At 39.1% G+C, this 21624-nt stretch overlaps 1 protein-coding gene across 1 annotated transcript in view; it reads left to right on the top strand.

Annotated features, from left to right (window-relative positions):
• SVEP1 (sushi, von Willebrand factor type A, EGF and pentraxin domain containing 1) overlaps positions 1-21624 on the top strand; it is a 135192-nt gene that overhangs the window by 54376 nt on the left and 59192 nt on the right. The window contains exons 7-23 of the mRNA XM_076362088.1: positions 1787-1984; positions 4435-4553; positions 5983-6112; positions 6768-6875; positions 7110-7241; positions 8634-8828; positions 9913-10034; positions 11823-11931; positions 13908-14096; positions 14430-14663; positions 15179-15340; positions 16094-16255; positions 17097-17258; positions 17864-17958; positions 19149-19245; positions 19897-20010; positions 20895-21008. Of these exons, the coding sequence (XP_076218203.1) occupies positions 1787-1984; positions 4435-4553; positions 5983-6112; positions 6768-6875; positions 7110-7241; positions 8634-8828; positions 9913-10034; positions 11823-11931; positions 13908-14096; positions 14430-14663; positions 15179-15340; positions 16094-16255; positions 17097-17258; positions 17864-17958; positions 19149-19245; positions 19897-20010; positions 20895-21008 (2442 nt within the window). The remainder of the gene's footprint in view (positions 1-1786; positions 1985-4434; positions 4554-5982; positions 6113-6767; positions 6876-7109; positions 7242-8633; positions 8829-9912; positions 10035-11822; positions 11932-13907; positions 14097-14429; positions 14664-15178; positions 15341-16093; positions 16256-17096; positions 17259-17863; positions 17959-19148; positions 19246-19896; positions 20011-20894; positions 21009-21624) is intronic.

Below are 21624 nucleotides of genomic sequence, written 5' to 3' on the forward strand. Positions count from 1 at the left end.
TGAGCACAGACAAAAAAGCTAAACAACACTATTACAGGTTTTTTTCTGGTAAAAACCTGTCCCACTTAGAAGAGATTCCTTCAGGCTAGATATACCAAAGGTTATCCTGAATGTTTGTCAGAAGTTTCAGGATTGTGGTCAACTAGGATTTTGCTAGTATAGTTGGAAGTGTGTCAGCCAGGAGGGCTCTTACTGCTTCCCAAAGAGCTGCAGGTTTCTCTGGTTTTCAGGCTTACACTTTTCACAGCCTTTCATCTACTTGTTCTCTGAGTAGTATACACTTAATGTTTTTAGCTTGTCTTTTCAAACATTGTTTTTTCCAATTTCTGATCTTTCTGCTATTTGTCAGTTACTTTCCTGTGGTGAGCAAACAAAAGTTAGGGTTTGGGGTTTTTTTCCTGATGAAGTTGTTTTACATTGCATAGCCAACAGTGTCTGTCTGAAGTGAACAAATGTGTTAACATTTGTGATCTTTGCATCCTGTTGAAATGAAGTGCAGTTATTGATTGCTTGGACTTTAAACACGATTTCAGCATTGAGAGTTTAAAGGGCAGGAAATACTTAGAATGCTTAGACTCTTTAACTTTTGTTTCATGCAGAAGAGAGTTTTCAGTTACTTGCTGTATATTTTGAGAGAGGAAAGGGATATGAAGCATTCTGAACGTGAATCACTTCTATGTCATTAAACCATTGCTAAGAGATGAACAGAACTTTTCCTTCTGTAGCTGGATTGGGTTGTTCTTTGTGTGCCCTTTGTGTAAAGAGCTGTCTGCTTTCTTCACTGGCTAGCTAAAGAGTTACAAGTCTTCTCATTGTGTATAAATAATGAAGCATTTTTCTTGTGTGTTTGTCTGTTATCTGTTGTAAGAAACACTACTGAAAGTCTACAAACTGCATTCATGGGATACCCCTTTTTGCTTTGTTTGTTAACGCCTCCATATTTGAAGTAAAAATAACATTCCTTGCCTCACTTGGTAAAAACAACAGCTCAAAAATGAAACAAAGCTTTTGTGACAATTGAATCTGTTTACGCACGTTGTGATTCTTGGAAGTTTACACTTTGATGCAAATGGTCTTTAGAATTTGTAGTGAATTCTAGTAATAAAATAGTTCAAAACTTCGTTTTAAGCCTTTAAGCAACCATCAGCCCTTCCTGACTTTACATAGAAGTTCAGCTGCCACTTATTGTCACCCTAAGTCTTTGCATCTGGGTTTGAACACAGTCAAGACCAAGATCAATTTCATTCCATTTGGAATGTGGTAGGCAAAATCACATGCCATGTCCCTAACCTACAGTGAGCTCATGGCAGGGTGTCCTTTTTCTTCTCTCATTCTTATTTCAAGAGACAGTGTAAAAGCTGTAGAAGGCAACAGATGCAAGACTATTGCCTCTCTCCTGCTATGAAGGTCTGGTTTCCATAGAAGGCAAGGGAATGCAGCTACAGAGCAACCATGAAAGGTGAAGTTGTAAAGAAGAAAAAATACAACAGAGAGAGTAAGATATAGTGGAGCCGCATGAAAAATACCATGTTTCTGTCCCAGTGAAAAGCATGAGCAAGAAAATAGAAGACCTGATATTCTGGGTGCTGTTTACTTCAGTCAGCACTGGAGTACAAAGCTTCAGCAGGTCTTACTGTTTTGATGCACTCATAGCACATGGAGTATCTTAAAAAGTCTGTGTATTTTGTGTTCCCTCTGAGTTGCCATATGACTTTATTTGCAGATTTTTTTGAATCTATACTTCGTGTATGTCAGTTAAATGACATATCTTACTGGTGTCTTGTAGAAATGCGTTGCCCCATCCTCCAGAAACCAGCAGGTGTAACAGTTCTTCCTCCCAGATGTGGGCTGGAGCCTGCTGTTTCTGGGACTGTGTGCAAGCTGAGCTGTCCCCAAGGATTCATCTTGTCTGGAGCTAAAGAAGAACTAAGGTGCATTTCATTTGGGAGATGGAGTGCAAACATCCAGGAGGCTCTGTGTAAAGGTAGGGACCAGCACAAAATCATTTCTGTATATACATGTGTGCAGGATTGAAGGGAAGCACACAGCAAATAACTGAGTGAGGACAGGTTTGAACTGGGGAAAGCATGATTTAAACAGTCTGTAAGAAGTGTTGCCTGTACCATTACAGCTTGGCTGCCAGATTTACTTGTAGTTTGTAATAAAAATGTGGAGTTCAGACGTTGCTTTAGTGCCATCTTACAGTGCTCATCATCAATTGTCTCTCCTGGGATCCATCTCATAAGTCTGTTGTTGGGAAGCTGCCTGCTAAAAGGCCTGATGTGCAGGTAAATTTGAAATTTCAAAGTAGAAGTGAAAGCTCTTAGCTGAAAGATGTTCAAAGTGGAACCCACACTCCTAGTAAAACAATTATAATAATACTGTTACTGGTTTAGCACAGGTTTATGTAAACCCTGTGGTCGGAGCAAATATGTAAACGCTGTGTAAACCCTGACTGATAGAATATAGAAGGATGGTTCATTTCCATTATCTTTGAACTGACTATGGCTGTTGACATGCCCTGAGCAACAGTGCACAAGAGTTAAGGCCAAGATTGGCTGACACAAGTACACAGAGTATAAAGATCGGCAGAAGATGGTTATGTGCATCCAAGTATCGTTCTGCCATGTTTACCCACCTCTTCTGGAAATGTTAGGTTATTTATTCCCTTACACACATGCACACTGAGCTGGAAGGAGTTTGGCTTTGGATTATAGAATGATACAAGCGTAAGTGCAGTTTGTCTGGGAATATGCTATTTACCTCTTGATGAACTATTGTGCTCCTAGAACTAATGCTTCTACCCCAAACTGGGGCTCTCGCCAGCCACTGGGTGAAAGAACAGTATAGAAAACAGTTATGGCAGTCATCATGCCAGGTCACTACAGAAACTGAGTTGGGAACTTTTTTCTCTGTAATGGCCAGGAAGATTTTATTCCTCTCTTTAAACATATTATTTCCCACTCTGTGATGTACCATATTGTTTTTCTGAATCTTTTGTGTAAACCTGTGCCAAACCACAGTTTTTAATATTTGGTGGGATCCCAGCACAAGGCCAGAAGCTGAAGTGTTTGGATCAAGATAAAGCAGCATGGCTTGGGTTCAAGCTTTTAGATATTACCAGTGCATAAAACCGTAAAATAAGAGGCACCAAGAAACTCTGAAGGTTATTCTTCTCTAGTAAAAATGAACAGTTGCATTTCAGTTGCTTTCATTCTTATTATTGTCTCTCTCTATTTTGCTGCCAACATATTTGGCCAGTTCAAAATAGCCATTTTCTTTCTGACTTATTTATTAGTCTTTTTATAGAATTTCACTTTTAAATGGAATTTGCCCCAGCCTGAAGGCTGTGGTCAGGGGAGTGTGAACCATAACTGGTAGTTATTTAAAAGAGTGCCTTTCTAATAAAATTTTCATCAGAATGAGTTCAGAGGAAGGCAAAATCACTTGTATTTATTGCTTTGCACTCTTAATTACAGAGGTTTAATTGCCTGAGTTATGTCTTTACTGGAACTATTTAGTAATAAAAATGTAAGTCGTATGAGTTCTGAGTTGTTTTAAAGCCTCCTGGGCATAGATGAGTTCAGAGCTGAATGCGTCCTTGTCTCATGAGTCTAGAGACCATTTATCAAACAACACTACAGCAATAAAATAACCTGACCACAAATGTTTTGGGAGGCCCTGTGCCAGGGAAATGAAGAAGTACTGTTAAGTTTGTCGGGCAAACTTGAGGCTTAAATGTTGGTGGTAATTGTTACCCATATTGTACCACCAGTCCTTTGAAACCATCCAGCATTGTCACATAGGTCACAAGAATACTCCATTTGTCCTACCTAATACCTTATAGCAGGAGTTTATTAAGGAACATTTCCAGGAGCTGGTGCAAGAGATCTTGCCATTGTTTCTTTCAAGTTGGTTTTACACCATGCTCCAGGGAATTTGAGAGTCACTATTGTCTTGTTCATAGTACCTATATCATGTCACAAATACTTTTTTTTTTTGATCACTGATTATCAGAAACAAGTGTTTTCATCTGTATGTGTCGTGTGTAGGCAGTGAGAGGATAGAGAAGCCATTCCTTCTTAATGAGTATATGTGTGTAATGAATGGATGAATAATAAGAGAAACAAAATCATTCTGTCTTACTTATTCCTTGTTTTATGGTTGCATGTAGAAACCAGAGTCTCATTGTGCTCAGTGATGTACAAAAATACAGCAAAAAATAGTCCCTTCCCCAGGAGAACTTAATGTTTATGTATGAGCCTGTAGGCAAAAATTAAAAAGGGGCAGAGACAGGAAGTTTGCAAAAATATGTGCATTTATGTTCCAGGCAGCACAAAAAACAATGGTTATAACAAGTTGCAGTCTAACCACTAGAGAGGTTTTATTTCTATAATCCCACATATAAAACTAGTTTGTCTTTTTCTGGATCAGATATTGAAGCTCCTCAGATCCGCTGTCCAGAAAATATTGAGGCTGAAACTCTGGAACATCATAACTCTGCTAATATCAGCTGGCAGATACCAACAGCTGAGGATAACTCTGGAGATGAGGCAAGTTAAAATTTATACATTTGACTGGAGGCAGTCTTTCTATAGCTAGCTATTCCAAATTAATTTTATGATCCAGTAGAATTTCTTTCTTCTGATAAGCAGGAGTAGAAGAAAAATCTGCTGAAAAGTTTGTATCTTGAGAATTCAGCATTTTCTGTCTTGGTTAGGGTTATGAAGTCACAGGACACTCTGCATGGTGTTTGAGTGCATAAAATCTCATATGGTTAATTTATGTGGTCAAAAGAAAGAATGTGCCCTTGTTTATAAGATGGAGACAGCTGCTTTAAAAATGAGCTCTTAGAATGTGAAGAAGTTTATTAAACTCTTCTCAGAAGGAAGTAAACCAGTTCATTAATCTAAAAGGCTAACAAGAACACACTATGATAAGTAAAAACTCATTTCAGCTTCCCAAGTGAGAAAGAAAAATCTCATTTTCCTGTACGATGCAAGGTTCAGACATGGGTCTTTCGCTACTATTGAGTATCAGAGGTCTGGAAATGAAGTTGCAAGGAAAACTTGCTCCAGAGCTGTTTCATAGAGTAACATTTTCTACAGACTCAGGCATGATCAAGATACAGCAACTGAATGGTTTATCGTGAGTCAGCAGAGGAACAGTGACTCTGTGTGTGCTTTTAATTTGCTGCAAACACAGGAGTTTTTTGCACTTGGAAACTGTGAGCTATCCCAGTAAAAGAGGTTTAAGTCACACATAGCCATGATCAGATACTGTAGGTCTGCTGACACAGGGTCATTCATTGAACTGTAGAAACCAAGTGCCTTTGCTCTTAGTTGTAGCTGGTTTGACAAAGCCACGGTTGTCAGATAAACTGCTTTGTTCACATGAAACCAGTTCTTTTAGAGAGAAGTTCCTTAAGACGGTTCTAACCCATATGAAAGAGCCGTAGACAGCATGTAAGTGTCTTTTACTCCAAAGGTAGCATTCCTTTGCCATGCCAGAATGTTTCGACGCATCTATGGGCTATTGACTCATAAACATATGTAGATTAAAGCTGGATATAAGTACTTATAGCCCACAACTGTCTGCTCCACTCATGTCCCAGCTCTGCTGCCCTTGCAGCTGGAGAGCTGAACTGCAGACAAAGCAGGTTCTGAGCTGGTGTAGTGTGTGTTCAGTGCAATGAGGCAAACCAGTCAGTCTTGAGTTTTCTTAATGCACAGTGCTGTAAATTGCAGCAGGTCAGGGTCCAAATCCTGACTGAGTAAATCCCTGTTGCTACAAAGAAGGCAGTCTTGAGAAGGGGAGCAGGGCACGCTGTTGCAAAGTCCGCCCTCATTACTTGGCTATTTGCATTAAGAATGAGTAGCCTTGACATTGAAGCATACTATTTTGTGGTCATTTCTTGAAACATAAGTGTTGTGATTACTAACCAGCTTTGTTTTTTAAATAACAAGTGTTTTCCTATAAAAGGTCTCAGTTCACGTTACCCCAGCTTTTGTACCACCGTTTCTTCTCCCAATCGGCGAAGTTGCCATTACTTACACAGCGGCTGATAAGTCAGGCAATGAGGCAAGCTGTACATTCAGTGTCAAGGTTATTGGTAAGTGCTGATAAAAATCACTGGGGAGGAGTCTGTCATGTTGAAACCTTCTAATTTTGTGCAGAAAGAGACTGTGAGTCACTGTGGCCTTTATGTGTGCAGGTATAAGCCCAGGAGTAGTATCATCTCTGTAAATGCTTTGCTGATCTTGGGTCACAGGGTGCATAGTGTGCAGTCATTGCTCCCAGATGCTCAGTTTTCTGTTGTTCATTCTGAATATTAAGATTTCTCCTCACACTGGTAGATTAAATGCTTTATTGTGTTGTCACTTACTGCCTTCATCATACCTATCTTTTTTTTTCCTTCTTGAAAGACTCCAACAAAATTTCCAAGGTTCTTGCACATTGCTGATGCAAATTGTTGTTCAAGTATTTCTGTCAGACAGTTGTGTTATTCAGCAGTCCTGTTAAACGAGATTTGCTCTGTAGAAAGCAAACAGAATGCAGAAACCATGAGTTCAGCGGATGAATTAGTCTTGTCCATTGCCTCAGCATCTACCACTTGCAGCAGCTTACAAGTGTGCACCTAACTTTGTTGTATCTTCTGATGTGAACTTAAAACTCCTGTTTACCTGACTTCTTCTGATTATAGATTTCATTTGAGTGTGCCAGCAGTTCAGTAAGCTAGTATCATGCCATCCCTTTAAATTCTGCAGATACAGAACCTCCTGTAATTGACAGATGCAGATCTCCACCACCCGTGCAAGCAGTAGAGAATCAGTACCCAGCAACATGGGAAGAACCACAATTTTCAGACAATTCAGGTGAGATAGTGCACCCTAAAACATGCATGCAGCAGTGGAAGGCTAAGGAGCTCCAACCTGTTCACCCTTGATCCCTTGGAGCTTAGGATTTTTTGAGGGTTTTTTTACTTATTTATTTTTAAGAACACATAATTTGAAAGACGTGCTGCCATTTCCTTCTCCATTTGTCAAAGTTGGGTGTGAGCAACCATCTTTTATTTACTGATGGTTTAGGTTCTCTTTTAACTCTTCTAGGTGCTTCACTGACTGTCACTAGGAGTCATGCACCTGGAGATCTCTTTCCCAAAGGAGAGACAACAGTTCAATACACAGCCATGGATCCCTCTGGCAATAACAGGACATGTGAGATCCACGTTGTCATCAAAGGTTTGTTGTCTTAATCTTCTGGTCAAGAGTGTAAGGCATTGCTTTAACTGAATATCATAAAGGATGCAATGCTACTCCACTTTTTTATTTAGTCTCCGCTTTTTCTTTTAGTTATTCCCATTTTATATTGGAGTAACTTGAAGGCAGTGAGGATATTTGTTAGTACCAACGAATAAATTGTCTAAGACTGAAGCAGCACAGCAGTGAATTTGGTCCTATAAATTCAAATTAGGTGTAAAAGCACTGACATTGTGATTCATTAAGCAGTAAAACTTAGAGTAATGGATCCGTTTTTTTCTCAGTGACAGATATCATGTGAAATGAATTAATAGGTGTTACTGAAGTCTTACTTCAAATCTGCAGTTAAAAAGGAAAACTTGATGGAAATATTTCTGTAATCACCTACAAATACTGTAGCAGATACTAGAACACACTTTAGATTTTAGAAGCTGTCTGTACCTATAGATATACTGATTCATTTGTGTTTATTGCATAGACACCTTTTCCCCACAGTTCACTTTCTTCTTTAAAGGCCAAACAATAATTTGGTAGATAAAGTATTAAGGATGAAAATTCTACTTCATCTCTGCTCTCTAGTGCTTATGTCTCAGTTGGACATCTGTATAAAAAAATCTGTTAATGAAGAGAGAATTTAAAATCATGCAGACTGGAATTTTGGTTATAGCTTTTAGAAAAGGTAAGTTGCAAATGGATGTGCTAGTTTCTGATTTGCTGTAAATCTTAGCAAGAACAAGCCAGTGCTTAGAATTGGCATTATTTCAAGTTCTATGCCACCTCAGACTTTCTGTGGTTCAGTGTTTGTGACATAATGTTTTCAGACATTCACAATCTCCTTCACAATTGGCCTGTAAAATAAATCATAACTGAGGTTTTACAGTCAGACCCTCCTAAGATGATTCTGACAAGTCCATGTGTTGTTGCAATAGTGCAGAATGGATAATGTTTAGTTTCAGAATTCAAGATGTAATATAGTTTACTAGAATTCATTGTATGAAAGTTCATGTAAAAATTTAGATTAATGTTTTGTATTATTTTAGTAAGTACATGCTTGAGCATGCACCTTTGCAGAAGAAGTACAGAAGAGTTTGGGTCTTGCATTTCTGAGGTTTTTTTAATTTCTCATATGTATCACGAATTTTTTTAAGTCTTCACCTTTCTGGATTTCAAATTCCAGTGGCGGCGTTTGAGAATAATTTAGTAGTAGCTTGATCCTGCCTTTATGGAAGTAACAAATAATTCTTCCACAGACTTCAACAGAGGCAAGATCAGGTTGATACTAGGTAATTTTGGAAATCCTATCAGTGCTGTTTTCCTGTGTGCTTACTTACTTCACCACATTAATCAATACATAAGTCCTTGTATTTCTCATAGGTTCTCCCTGTGAAATCTCCTTTGAGCCTGTGAATGGTGATTTTACATGCACATCAGATGAAGCAGGAATTAATTGCACATTGCACTGTGCAGAGGGTTATAGCTTTTCAGAAGGATCAAGTGAAAACTACTATTGTGCATATGAGGATGGTGTCTGGAAGCCACCTTACTCTCCGGAATGGCCTGGCTGCTCTTGTAAGTCTTATTGTTACTAAAATGAATCTGCAACTCATCAAACGATATGTTTAATGAGGAAGTAAATGAAAATATTTTAGAAATTATGACTTCTGTTTAATGATAACAGATCTTCTCTGCCCTCTGCCTCCAAATTGTTACGAATATTGTAAAAGAATGCCTGGAATTCCATAAATGTGTTATTTCAGAAGCTGTCTAAAACACAAAAATAGCAGTGAATTTGAATCCTGGGAATCACTAAATAGCAAAGATGGCAAAGTAGACAAGGTCTGTCATTATTTTGAATTGGTATTTGAAACAGTTTGTTTACAAACACTAACAGTGTCTTTTCAATAGGAATTTCAACAGCATTTGCAACTTACTGATCCAACTGCACAGTGCATGCTGCACTTGCATATCTACTTATCACCAAATCAGAAGTGTTTATGTATTTCTTTGAGATGGACACATGCAAAACTTCAGCTGTGGAATTTCCCAGCTTTGGTGACATGCTAATAATAAATCTATTAGAGCTACATATGAAACCAGTCTTGGCACAATGTTGCATCCACTTCTGTCAGGGTGGATTTCTTGGATTCAGCAAACGAGAGCAGTGTTTCAGCTATGAGCCAATGAGAGTTATGTTTCAGAGCTATCTATCAATTCAAAGTTCGTAACTTGGACACTGAGGAACTTTGATGTGCTTAAATTCTGGATGAGAATTTTTCATATTTAGCCTAGCAGCATTAGTAATAGGACTTAATATTCATTGCTTCTCTCTCAGTAAAAAGTAAGTATGGAGGTTAGTTGACAGCTCACAGGTTTCTTCCATTAGGAAAATGCTGAAATAAATAAACGACAGACCTTTTTTTAAAGTCTTTTAGCTTTCCCAATACATTTGATGCCTGCCAAAGGGTCATAGTCAACTCACTGGCTGAGGTATGAGTGATCCATTTTCATGTATACAGCACTGGGAATTTAGGTTGCTGATTTAAAGACAATGCTTCTTAGCTTAGTGTATTCCAGTTTTAGCCTGAATAATCTTGCTTTTAGCTCTGAAACTCTTGCACTGACCAGTAAAAACTGTTTCTCCAACATTTTTTAGTAAATCGTTTTGCAAACCATGGGTTCAAATCCTTTGAGATGCTCTACAAAGCAACACGATGTGACGACAACAATCTTCTCAATAGCTTTACTGATGCATTCCAGAGTGTGCTTGGTAAAATGGTAGGTTAGTAAATACTCCTTCCTTTTACATACTTTTTAAAAAATGTACCGTGTTGTTACTTTTCCCAGCTAATTTCATACAACAAAAATACAACAGAAACCCGTAAATGAAATTGGTGCTTTTTCAGAAGATGACAAGTCTCCTTTAAAAATAAAGATGATTCACTGGCATTTTAATGTCATTCAGTTCAGTCTTCAATGCAGAGTTACATAGGACAGAATTTATAGAAGTATCCAAGTAGCTTAGGGACCTGACACTCATAGATTTTCAGTAGGCTTCCAAAGAGAGCCTGTGCAGTTCTGAAAACCCCAGTCAATTGTCCTCTAACCTCAGTGTTGTTTTTGAAAGTTGGATGTGATTATAAAATATATGTATTTTATATAGTATAGGTATAACATATATCCATACAATATAAATGAATATACATGTATACAAATAGATAAATTCCACGTTTGGTGCCTAAGTCCAGGCACTTAAATCCAGTAGTAGTGATTTAAATAATTTGCTCAGGTTTCTTGAGTTTCTGAGTTCTAGCTCTTATCATTAAGAACTGCATGGCACTGAATTTGAAGGGGTAGCATGTTCCTTCTCTGCCGTGTCTCTTGCTTTCCACTTCAGTATCACAATCTCCCCTCTTAATCCACAAGTCTGTCCTCAGCTGCCAAGCAGAAGCAGCTGTGAAGCAGAAGCTTGAGTTGTGGTCTCAGGAGTGGATGTCCAGGCCTAGTGTGATAGCCTCTCTTGCCTTGCTTCAGGTTTGTTCTCTTCCGGTAGCGAACTCTTGGATGGTTTTATTTCTGTTCCTTTCTCCTAGGAGCCAGCTACCACCAGGTTCCAGTGCTTAGACTGTTAGTATCAGCAAGCAAAAGATAATAAGGAAAAAATGCTTAGTGACCTGCCCAAGCAATTACATCAAAATGCAACAACCTGGGAAAACAGTCAAAAAGGCTGTTTTGAATATGCCTATTCCTATTCTCAAGAATTTGAAATTCTAGCAGAGATCTGAAAAGGGTGGAGGAATCAGCAGGAGCCATCTCTCCAATGAAAATTGACATGGAAAAAGCAAAGCAATTCCAAAACACGACCTAGAGCCCAACTTGCTTGAAACCTTTCTGGAAAAAGCAAGAAATACAGACTTTATCAAAAATCATGCATTCATCTATTCTTACCTAATCTCCATTGCTTTTGTGGAGAGAAGAAATCAACAATACCAGAAAGGTTTCTGTCGAGTTTTCTGGTCTGTGGTTTCTGTCCTTCTCAGATGATTTCCCCTGTCCTCTGAGGTCTCTTGGTGGAATGCATGAGTCCCTTTCCATGGGTAGGGAGAGGTGGATATGAAGAAATAAGGTCTGAAGGTTAGAAACAAAGTGACAGCATTGTTGTCAACCTGACAGAATTACAAGTTACGTAGCTGAAAAAACCACAGATGTTTTCAAACGTGTGAGCTATCCTGACATCTTCAGCAGGGAGAAAGAAGCCTGAACTTATTTCTGTATTTTGGGATTTCACATGCAAGAGTGGCTAACTGAATGGACATCTTCTCTTATAAAAAAGATCTTCTCTAACAAAGAACTTGTATGCCTACAAGTTGCCCTCTTATTTCCCAACTGTATCAATAGAACATACTTCTTTCAGTAGACCTTGCCAGGGTTATAAGAGCCATGAAAGGGGAAATCTAGTGTCACTGGCAGGACCAGTGCTTTACATTGCAACTAGAAGTTTTTGTAAGTCGGGAGAGGGGGCTATGTGGTTTTATTTTTTAATGTTATTCTTCTTTATGTTGGAAGGTCCCATCATTCTGTAACGATGTTGATGATATTGACTGCAGATTGGAAGATCAGACACAGAAACATTGCTTGGAATATAATTACGATTACGAAAATGGATTTGCCATTGGTAATTATTGATTGCATAGATTCTTAGCCATCCAGGTTTAACACGGCATAATTCCTTTTGTTCTGAAGTACGCAATGTGTTTTGTGAGATATTTGTTAAAAATAACTACAGACCTCTTAAGATAGTAAGCAATTACATAATAGGTTTTATAACAATATTATGGAACTGTTTGCTGTCTGGTTTTGATACTGCTTCCTATATAGTGTAGAGGAAAAGTTTACTGAGATGCCTCATGATGGGGAGGGGGGAAAAAAGCACACACACACACACACACACACAGAGTCCTACAAACCTGCTTGGCTAGCCTGGAAGAAAGCAACTTTTCAAAAACATACAGTTTCAAACCAAAATACTGAAAAAGTACAATAGATGGTTCTGGAGATGGTTAAGAAAATGAGGAGCATCCTTGGTGCTGCTTCAGATCAGCACAGAACACTCACAGTGTAAAGCTATATAAGCTTAAGTTTGCCCATTAGCTGTGAAATGATTTCCTGTATGCAAGGGCAGATTTTGGAGGATGACTGTAGCTATATGAGAGTGAAAGCTGTGACAGTCTTAGTGATTGTTCCCATTTTGCTTTTTGCCAAGTAAGTTGTCATTTTCAGTCCATTTTTGAACAGGTTAGTGTTCATGTTGTACTGCTGTTGTTCTTGGCATTTCTGAGTCCCATGGGGGTGCTCAGAGGAGACGGGCTAAAACCAGATAACTTACATGACCTATCTTAGCCAGGAGACATTTTGGCAGATCAACATTAGAATATGTACTTTGTCATAGAACTGTGGGTCTTTTACAGGTTTGTAGTGGAGTTACTTGGTAGAGCTTCCTGCTTATTCTCACCTTTGAGACATGCTTCACTGAGTTTGAGAGCACATTTGTTTGTAATCAGACATGGGGGCGGGGGGGGGGGGGGCTGGGTGTTCACTTTGCAGTTGTCGTCAGGATAAGGATGAATATTGATGACAGCTGGAGCTAACTTGTAAAGGCACTTGGAGGAAACAGTGTTGAGGACATGGGATGTAGGGTCCTATTCTCTTCTGGTTCATGTCAACCTCTTATCAGAATAACCTTGTTGCTGTTTTTCTGGAGTTTCTCATGATTTTACACTGGGGAGGCAGGAGAGGAGAACTCTCCCCAGGTCATAAGAGGCAGCAGTTTAGAAAATTAGTTGTGGAATACTCACACAGTATTAACCGCAAAGCTGTGGGGGGTTAACTTGTCCTAGTTTCCACTGTAAATTAACATAATCTAGGTGACTGCTAACAGGTAATTGGCAGAATTTTTTATATCTTCATGTCTTTAAAAGAAGAGCTAGATCACTGAAATAGACCATGCACCTCTAGATTTAGTCCTTATGAAAACGTAGGTTAGATACAGAAATAATTGTTTAATTGTTTCTGGTTGAAAGCGTGTTATGGGTGAAGGACATTATACAGCGTGTGAATTTGACTCAGTGTGTAACAGGAAGTGCCTGTCTGGGGGGGAATAAACACATAAGGTCATGCTACCAGCATTTTCTGAGAGGGCAGACAATGGTAGAACTATTCAAGAGCTGTGAGAAGAAGATGCAATGGAGACGTGTGGTATGGGCCATGCTGTCTGTAATTGAGCAGAAAGAGGAAGAGAGCGCAAAATGGAACTGTTTAAGAAGATGTTGCTGGCAGGTGAGGGTCCGTGCAAGACAGGGGAAGAGAAAGAATTGTAACCTGTAACTTCTATAGAGTGTTTCTTTAAAGCTTTGGCTAACTGCACAAGATTCAGAATCTCTAGGATACCAGTTAAGAGTGAAACTGTTTTTTCCTTTTTCTTTAGTCAAAATGTTGGAACAATAGGCACTTGTGCAGAGGCAAAGCCAGCACACATGATCTGGAGCTTCAAACAGACCCCGGTGTATTGGGGATGTATTTTAGAAATAAGTACAGGCACTTGTTTTCCACATGATGTTGCTTCTCTTTTGGTTCTTTCTTAATGCCTTACAGGACCTGCTGGCTGGGGGGCAGCAAACCAGCTGGATTATTCCTATGATGATTTTGTTGAAGCAGTGCAAGAAGAAGACTTATCCAAGCATCTCTCTGCCTCTGTAAAGGCAGCACCTGCTCGAGTCAAAAGGCATAAGCTGAATGTTCCAATGACAGACCACAAAATCAAGTTAATATTTAACATCACGGGTGAGAGAAGTCAAAATATCGTCCTTCTCCTATTCCTTCTTTTTAAAAAACATGTTTGTAATTCATTCAGTAAAACTTAGCCTTTAGTTCACAAAGCCTGCTGGAGATGCAGATGGCAGTTTTCTGGAGACAGTCATAGCCCCATTTCATCACAGACTTTCTGCTTGGGGGAAAGATCACAGCCTCATGTTCACAGAGAGCATTGTGCACATGGCCTGCTTTCCACTTTCCACTGGCAAGCTTGAGCGTTGCACTCTTGATATACTCCAGAGTACACTGGAAGTGCTGACTGTAAAATCTATGTGCTTTTTGTGTTTTCTGTTTATATCCCAGCTAGCGTGCCACTGCCTGATGAAAGGAATGATACATTGGAACTGGAAAACCAGCGACGGCTCCTTAAAACTCTGGAGACGATCACGAACAGGCTGAATAGGACTCTCAACAAGGAACCCATGTATTCTTTCCAGTTTGCATCCGAACTCATTGTAGCTGACAGCAACTCACTGGAGACCGAGAAGGCCTTTCTTTTCTGCAGGCCTGGTTCTGTGCTGAGGGGGAGAATGTGTGGTAAGCCAGATGACTTGCTCCTTACATGTATTTAGAATCCTTTTGGAAAGCAAGGTTTTAGAGGATGTTTGCAGAGGGTTATGGTTTGACACAGTCCAGTGCTTGTGGTCTCCCAGAAAAACAAACTGCAAAAATGCTTTGTGCAGTTTGACTTCCAGAGGATGTTTATGTTCCTAACCAAGGCCTGCAGAAAAAGGATGCATTTGTACCCAGGATTCCACTCCCATGGGGAAATCAGGCATATCCACACTTGGTGATACACAGAAAAACAGTGCTTGGTATGCAGTCTTTTAACCCTGTTAGTCTTGTGGGTGCCGTGTAGCTAAGATAGGGAATTGGATTCAATTTCCTGTGCGTAGTGAGATCTTTGCAGTGTTCCAGAGAGATATGCCATTTGCTGAGGAACAGAGTCGCATTTCACATAAACAGGGTTTGACTAAATGGGAACTCCAGAGGCAAGACAAGTATGTATGATTGAGCATTCTGAGGGGAACCTTATGTTTCCAACGTTACAGTCAACTGCCCTTTGGGTACCTATTACTCCCTGGAGCATCATACCTGTGAAAGCTGCTGGACTGGATCCTACCAAGATGAGGAAGGGCAGCTGGAATGCAAAAGTTGTCCATCTGGTAGCTATACTGAGTATCTACACTCTAGGAGCATCTCTGAATGCAAAGGTGAGAACTTGGTCTTCTTTAGACAGCCACTTCTGAATGCCTGGTGGCATTGTTTTGGTCCCTGTTGCAGGAGTATTGGAATGAGGTTAGCCTGTGAAATGAGGAGCAGTCCTAACTGCCCCTTGATGCATATGTAAAGAGAAAAATCCAGGTTTTCACCACTGCTGTGGCATGCAGGATGCCTGGGCAGATGTTTTAAGAAGAGCTGGCCTTAGAAGCTTTATTTCATTTCTAACTTCATTCTGTGAGATTGTGAGCCCATTTTGCAGGGACTGATACATTTAAAATAATGGCATTCTTGTCCTTGCCAGCCCCCCTCCATCCTACTGTGATCAAAGGTGGAATGCCTGCATCCTACACTACAGTGCTCTGGCATTGAGCACCTCAGCACCACTATCTCTTTGTGACTTGTTCTGAAAAAGAAGTTGCTAGTTTTATTTCCTGTTTATTGTCTTATCATTAATTTTGTTGATTAAAAATGAGTAACTGAATTGCAGTAAATCATCTGTGAAGCTGATTGGAAGAGAATTAACTGGTTAATAATTCACAAATGAACTATCAGTAACTTACCACAATTCGTGTGGTTTTTTTTTTTTTTGCTCTTTGTACCCATGAAGTCCTTCAGAGTAGAGTAAGCTCTAGAAATAAAAGTCCCTGTGACATGTATTGTGATTTCAGCATTATTTTCAGAGGTTAGAAGCCATGTTTCCTGTTGAACATTGCTTAATATTTATGAATTCTTCTGCTTTATAGCTCAGTGCAAGCAGGGAACATATTCACCTAATGGTCTTGAGACGTGTGAAACATGTCCACTTGGCACATACCAGCCAGCATTTGGATCCAGGAATTGCATCTCTTGCCCAGAAAATACATCAACGGTAAAAAGAGGTGCAGTGGATGTCTCAGCTTGTGGAGGTTTGTAACAAAAGGAGCTATGAAATTTTTTAATCTAAATTCTAAAAATTTCTAAATGTTGTTTAAACATCAGCTAATGTAATCCAATTCATCTGCCTGAGATTGAATTCCACTTCGGGTTAAGTGTGGACCAAGCACCATTTCCCAGCAAAATGATAGGTCATTTCCTGGTACCCTGATTACTTCAAATGCCCTCCTTCTGATCTCCAAGATGGATTCTTATCTAAAGATGAATAAAATGAGATATCTGATGGGTTCTTACATGAAAATAAAACCTTCTTCCTTACAAAAGAGAAAGGGAATGACAGGATGTTTGTCACTATTATCTCCAGAACAGCTTCCACATCTTCTGTACGAAAATACTGAATTTTAACAGTTTGTTCCATAATGTTTTTCAAGAAATTGTCCTCAACTGTCTTTGGGAAGCTTTGCCAGAAAGATTCCCAGGGGAAATAGTCTGCAGGAATTAATGGTACAAAAAAGACTTGTCTTTTGTCCTTACTCCTTCTCAAAGGAAAAAACAAACAAACAAACAAAAAACAGGTGTGAGAGATAAAAGGGAAAGGAAGTTGCATTTGAAAGCTGTCCCCAGAGCAGCAAAAGAAATAGATAGAAATACTTCCCAGATATTTCTGTAGTCCTTTGAGAACAACATGTCACCTTACAGCACAATTTAAATAAGCATCTCCTAGAGTTGTGAATTCCTGGCAGGTTTTGCCCTATTCCTTTAAGTCTGAGGAGGGACTGTGAGGGGAGGAGAGAAAATGACCAGAAAGAGGTGGGGGGAGGTAGGGTGGGGGTGCAAGTGATCACTCAAAAATATGTCCTATTGTTCTTGCAGTACCATGTCTTGCAGGCGAGTTCTCTCGTACAGGTTTGACACCTTGCTACCCTTGTCCCAGAGACTACTATCAACCAGACCCGGGAAAGTCCTACTGCTTATCTTGTCCCTTTTATGGAACAACAACTGTCATTGGTGCCAGATCCATCACAGATTGTTCAAGTAAGCCGAATTATCTCTGCTGGAGAAAGTGAATAAAGGGAACATCCAAAGGATGGCGAGCAGTAGTCTTAACAGAAAACATCCCACTTACTCTTGTAACAAATGCAGACCTTCCATTTCAACCAGTGAAGTTCACAGCTGGTTTTGCCTACTGGTGTTGCCTCTGTGTTATGTAGAAGGAGTGACTCTGTGATACATACCGAGGCTAAATAACAGTATACATATACAGAGTGTGTATACACACACACACACATTGCATATGTATACTATATATACACACTATAGAGAGAGTTTTTTATGTATATACAGATATATATACAAATATTTATATGCATGTATGTGGGTGTGTATAAATACAAAATGTATTTTATATGTGCACGCACATATATGTGTTTTAGAAATGTGTGTGCTTACAAACACATATTTGTGTAAAATATATATAAAATACTATGTGGTTACTGTGAAGTTTGCTTTTTATTCCCACAAATTCACTCTTTTCAGCATATCTTTAGATGCATTACTAACATGCAATTATTATGCCCTCAGGGAATAGGGACCTTGCCATAGAGTATTATTAATAGCACTTTCATTTCTTTCCTCTTTAGGTTTTGGCTCTACTTTTTCAGCAGCTGAGGAAAGTGTAATGATGGTACCAGCCTCTCCAGAAAATATCAGCAAACAGTACAAAGTCAGCAGTCAGGCAAGGACAAGATATATTTTCTGATGCTCTCTCAAATGAAAGAGAAGAGTGCCTTATGCAGCAGTAAGGCCTTTTTAAGGTCTTTTTAAATGTAATTGTTATGCTGACTATATTTCCTGAAGAGATGACAGCAATGGTCATGAGGGGAACACTCAAACTCTCTTTGTAATCATAGAAGAACTTTTGCTGAACAAAGGAGGCTGCATCAGCTATTGGCAATCTTAAGTTCTGGACTTGAAGCCTTCACCTGATGTATGAAATATTTATCACACTTAGAAAAGAAATGTAAACTCCGTGGACAAGGTTCAGCCAATCTATAAAAAGTAGATTGACTGCACTCAGTCATCTGATGTCTTCCATATGCTGAATTCCAGAAAATGCTACCAGGCATCTCAGTCCCAGTTGTAAAATCTTTGTTTTACTTATTGCAACATAGGTACACTTGAGAGGAGGCAAGCAGAGCTCCTTCTGCTGTTAGTAGCCCCTTTGAAATACAGGCAAGTCCTCATGTGATAGAAACTACTCCAGTGACAATGTTTGCTAGAGATGCCACCTTACCCCTACCATCTCCCCCACCAGTCTGTAGCTCTGACAAGACTGCTTTGTTTGTATCTAAAGTTAGGATATTGTGTGAACAGGAGCGAAGTTGACTGATGATAAATTTGGCCTGAACCATTATATAACATATAGATAGGTGACAAACTGATCTCCTATGGTTTTAGCTGAGCACTTACTCAAGGGCTTTGCTGAATTCAGGTTTGCTACATTAGAAAAAACAACGCCACACAGTGAAGTTCCCCACCAGTTCACCTGATGACCAGTAGCAGGAAGTGATTAGCCAATGTAAAAGGATGCAAAGTGGAGAATTCTCATATAAAAGATAGCATAATATAAAATGTCACCTGTGAAATCATAGCTCAGAAAGTTTTAAGGGAATAACTGCGATGATCATATTTTGCTGAGTAGAAGGTCATTTTAAAATAATAATTCAGATTCCTGGTATTTTTCTCTAGAAAAAAGAATGGTTGGTGTGTTGAGGAGGCAAAGTGGAAGAACAAGAAGTTAATAGCAGTGACTTTTTTTCCCCAGCTTTCCACAGTGACTATAGGGTGTGCAGTTTAAAATTAGAATATTTTGTTGCACCTATATTTCCACCTTTACTGTAATTGTATCATTCTTACCTCTGGCAGGTCTTTCATGAGTGTTTCCTGGAACCATGCCACAACAATGGGACATGCAAACAGTTGGGAAGTGGATATATTTGCATATGCCCACTTGGATATACAGGTAAAAAATTGAGAAGCAGGTGGAGGAGCTAACATGTCTCCATGCCCTTAACATGAGCAAGCATAAAGGAGCAAAACATTTCAGTGCAAGAGTATAGCCTAACTAATTGGAATATCCATCACAAATTTAGCATACATAAGTATTAAGAAAAGAAATAGTTCCTCATGTTCTCACTGAATTATATTGTGTTTGGCAGAAAAGGATTCTGAATGGGGTTTCTTTTAGTGGAGTTAGTGGATTTGAAAATCCTATCACTTGGCAATATTTATGATTAGCAAATCTGGAAATTTACACTCTAAACAGCTAATTCCACCAGACCTGCCTGTACTCCTCTTCACTGCTAGCTTCCCAGTTGCTTCAAAGCAGATGACTTACTAGTCAGCTATTATCAAGAAGTGGTCTCTGTTACTTGTGATAGGTATTAATACCTGCCATTATCTGGAACTGATCAGTCTGTTGCCCGATGTGCATCATACCTTTCTAATAGCATTTTGTCTCAGGTCTGTGTTAAAACACAATCTAAAGAGAATATAATAAACCTGAATGTCTGGTAACATATGCAATTAATCAATCATGTTTTCCTACATTAAGTAGTCGTGACTTCTATGTTGCTGAACAACTTCAAATTTTGTCTGTTATTTTGCATTCTAGGCTTGAAATGTGAAACAGAAGTTGATGAGTGTAAATCATCTCCTTGTCACAACAATGGAATGTGTAAAGACGGCATTGGGACCTTTGTTTGCCATTGTCAACCAGGCTATTCAGGTAATCTGTTTCACCTCATAGCTCTTCTTCAGACAGGCATTGTTTCTGTGCCAAGTAGATAACACAAAAGACAAGGGCTATATAATTCCATATCTGTGGAATATAACAGGAAAGCAATCTGATCTACAGGTTAGAGTAAGGTTCTACTGTATGTGAGTAAGTTTTGAAATGAAAGGATGAGCAATCAGGGACAGTCTGTGCAAGTTTGTGCATGTATGCTTCTGTTGTGTGACATTTCTGGTCTGAAAGAAAAAAAAAAAAGGAATGAAGTTTAGGGAATTAGTAAATAGTCGCAGGGAAAATGCTTGTCAGACTGAATATGGCCTGACTAGACAAAGCAATTATGCAGTTACTTTACTGCAGCCCTATGAGTAAGTGAGTGGGCTTTTTCTTATCTTTTTTCCTCAGCCTTTTTAACTCTCATATGCATGCATGTTGAAGGTGTTGAAGTCTGTGTGGAAACTGACATGCTTGAGTACTTTGCCAAAACAGCACCTAATTTCTAAATATTGAAATAAACTATTGAGGAGATAATTTTGTGTGATTAAGAAAAAGGCCTGGTGTTTTCCACTGGAAATGGTCTCCCTCATTTTTCATGTTTATGGCTATACATTTATTAACAGCAACACTTGCTGGATATTTTTTAAACTTTATAAAGGCAAACCACGGACTCTCACATCTTTCATATTCCAGCATCTAAATAACACAGATGATCTCTGTAGATGTTTGCAGTAGTGCAGTCAAACATGGAACTTCATCACCTATCTCAGTAGCCTTTTGTTATGCAAGCAGTATGGTGCTGTTCTGTCTTCCACATTCAGTCACTGCAGCATGCAGACCTTGAATATGTCTTGATCATGCCTTGTAACCGTTGCTGTTTGAAGGTCTCTTCTGTGAGGAAGACATAAATGAATGTAGCTCCAGTCCATGTTTGAATGGAGCCCACTGTGTTGATGGCAAGAATGGTTACCGCTGCACTTGTGCAAAAGGGTTCACAGGTACACCTTTTTCTGTTTAAGTCAGCCTTTACTTTTTCTGACCAAAAAAGATGTCTCCCTACCCTGTCCAAAGTATTTCAATCTCATTGCTATATATTACATATATTATATGGTGATATGGATGTACTAGATACCCTACGTCCATGTAGTCTCTCCGAGTCCCTGTAGCGTAAGGGTGGCTTCAGAAGGATTTACTAAGTGATTGGTCTTCTGTTCCTAATTTTGCCATGAACTCACTGGAGGAAACAATAAGGACATTCACATGGGTGCAAATTGTTATTCTTAATTATTTTTTAAAAAGAAAAATATTATAACAGTAGACAAGATGGTCTATATTAAAACTACTCCCCATCCCCATACTCAGCTTCCTACTGCTATCATAGATTTCTGTAACAGCTAGGCATATCTGTTGGTTATCATGTTGCCAAAGAGCTCCACTATAAAATCACATGCAGTTTCTTCATTCTTCGATGCTTGTAACATAAAACCTCTTTCACACCAGAAGTCAGTCATATGTTTCTGGCTTTCATGTTTCTCCTTAGAGTTAAGGTTCTACCTAATTGTCTTTTGTAGCTGCTTTTCATTAGTTGCTCAGAATAGTTTCTCAGGTGATTTC

Source organism: Aptenodytes patagonicus, chromosome Z, assembly GCF_965638725.1.
Source record: "Aptenodytes patagonicus chromosome Z, bAptPat1.pri.cur, whole genome shotgun sequence".
Lineage (NCBI taxonomy): Eukaryota > Metazoa > Chordata > Aves > Sphenisciformes > Spheniscidae > Aptenodytes > Aptenodytes patagonicus.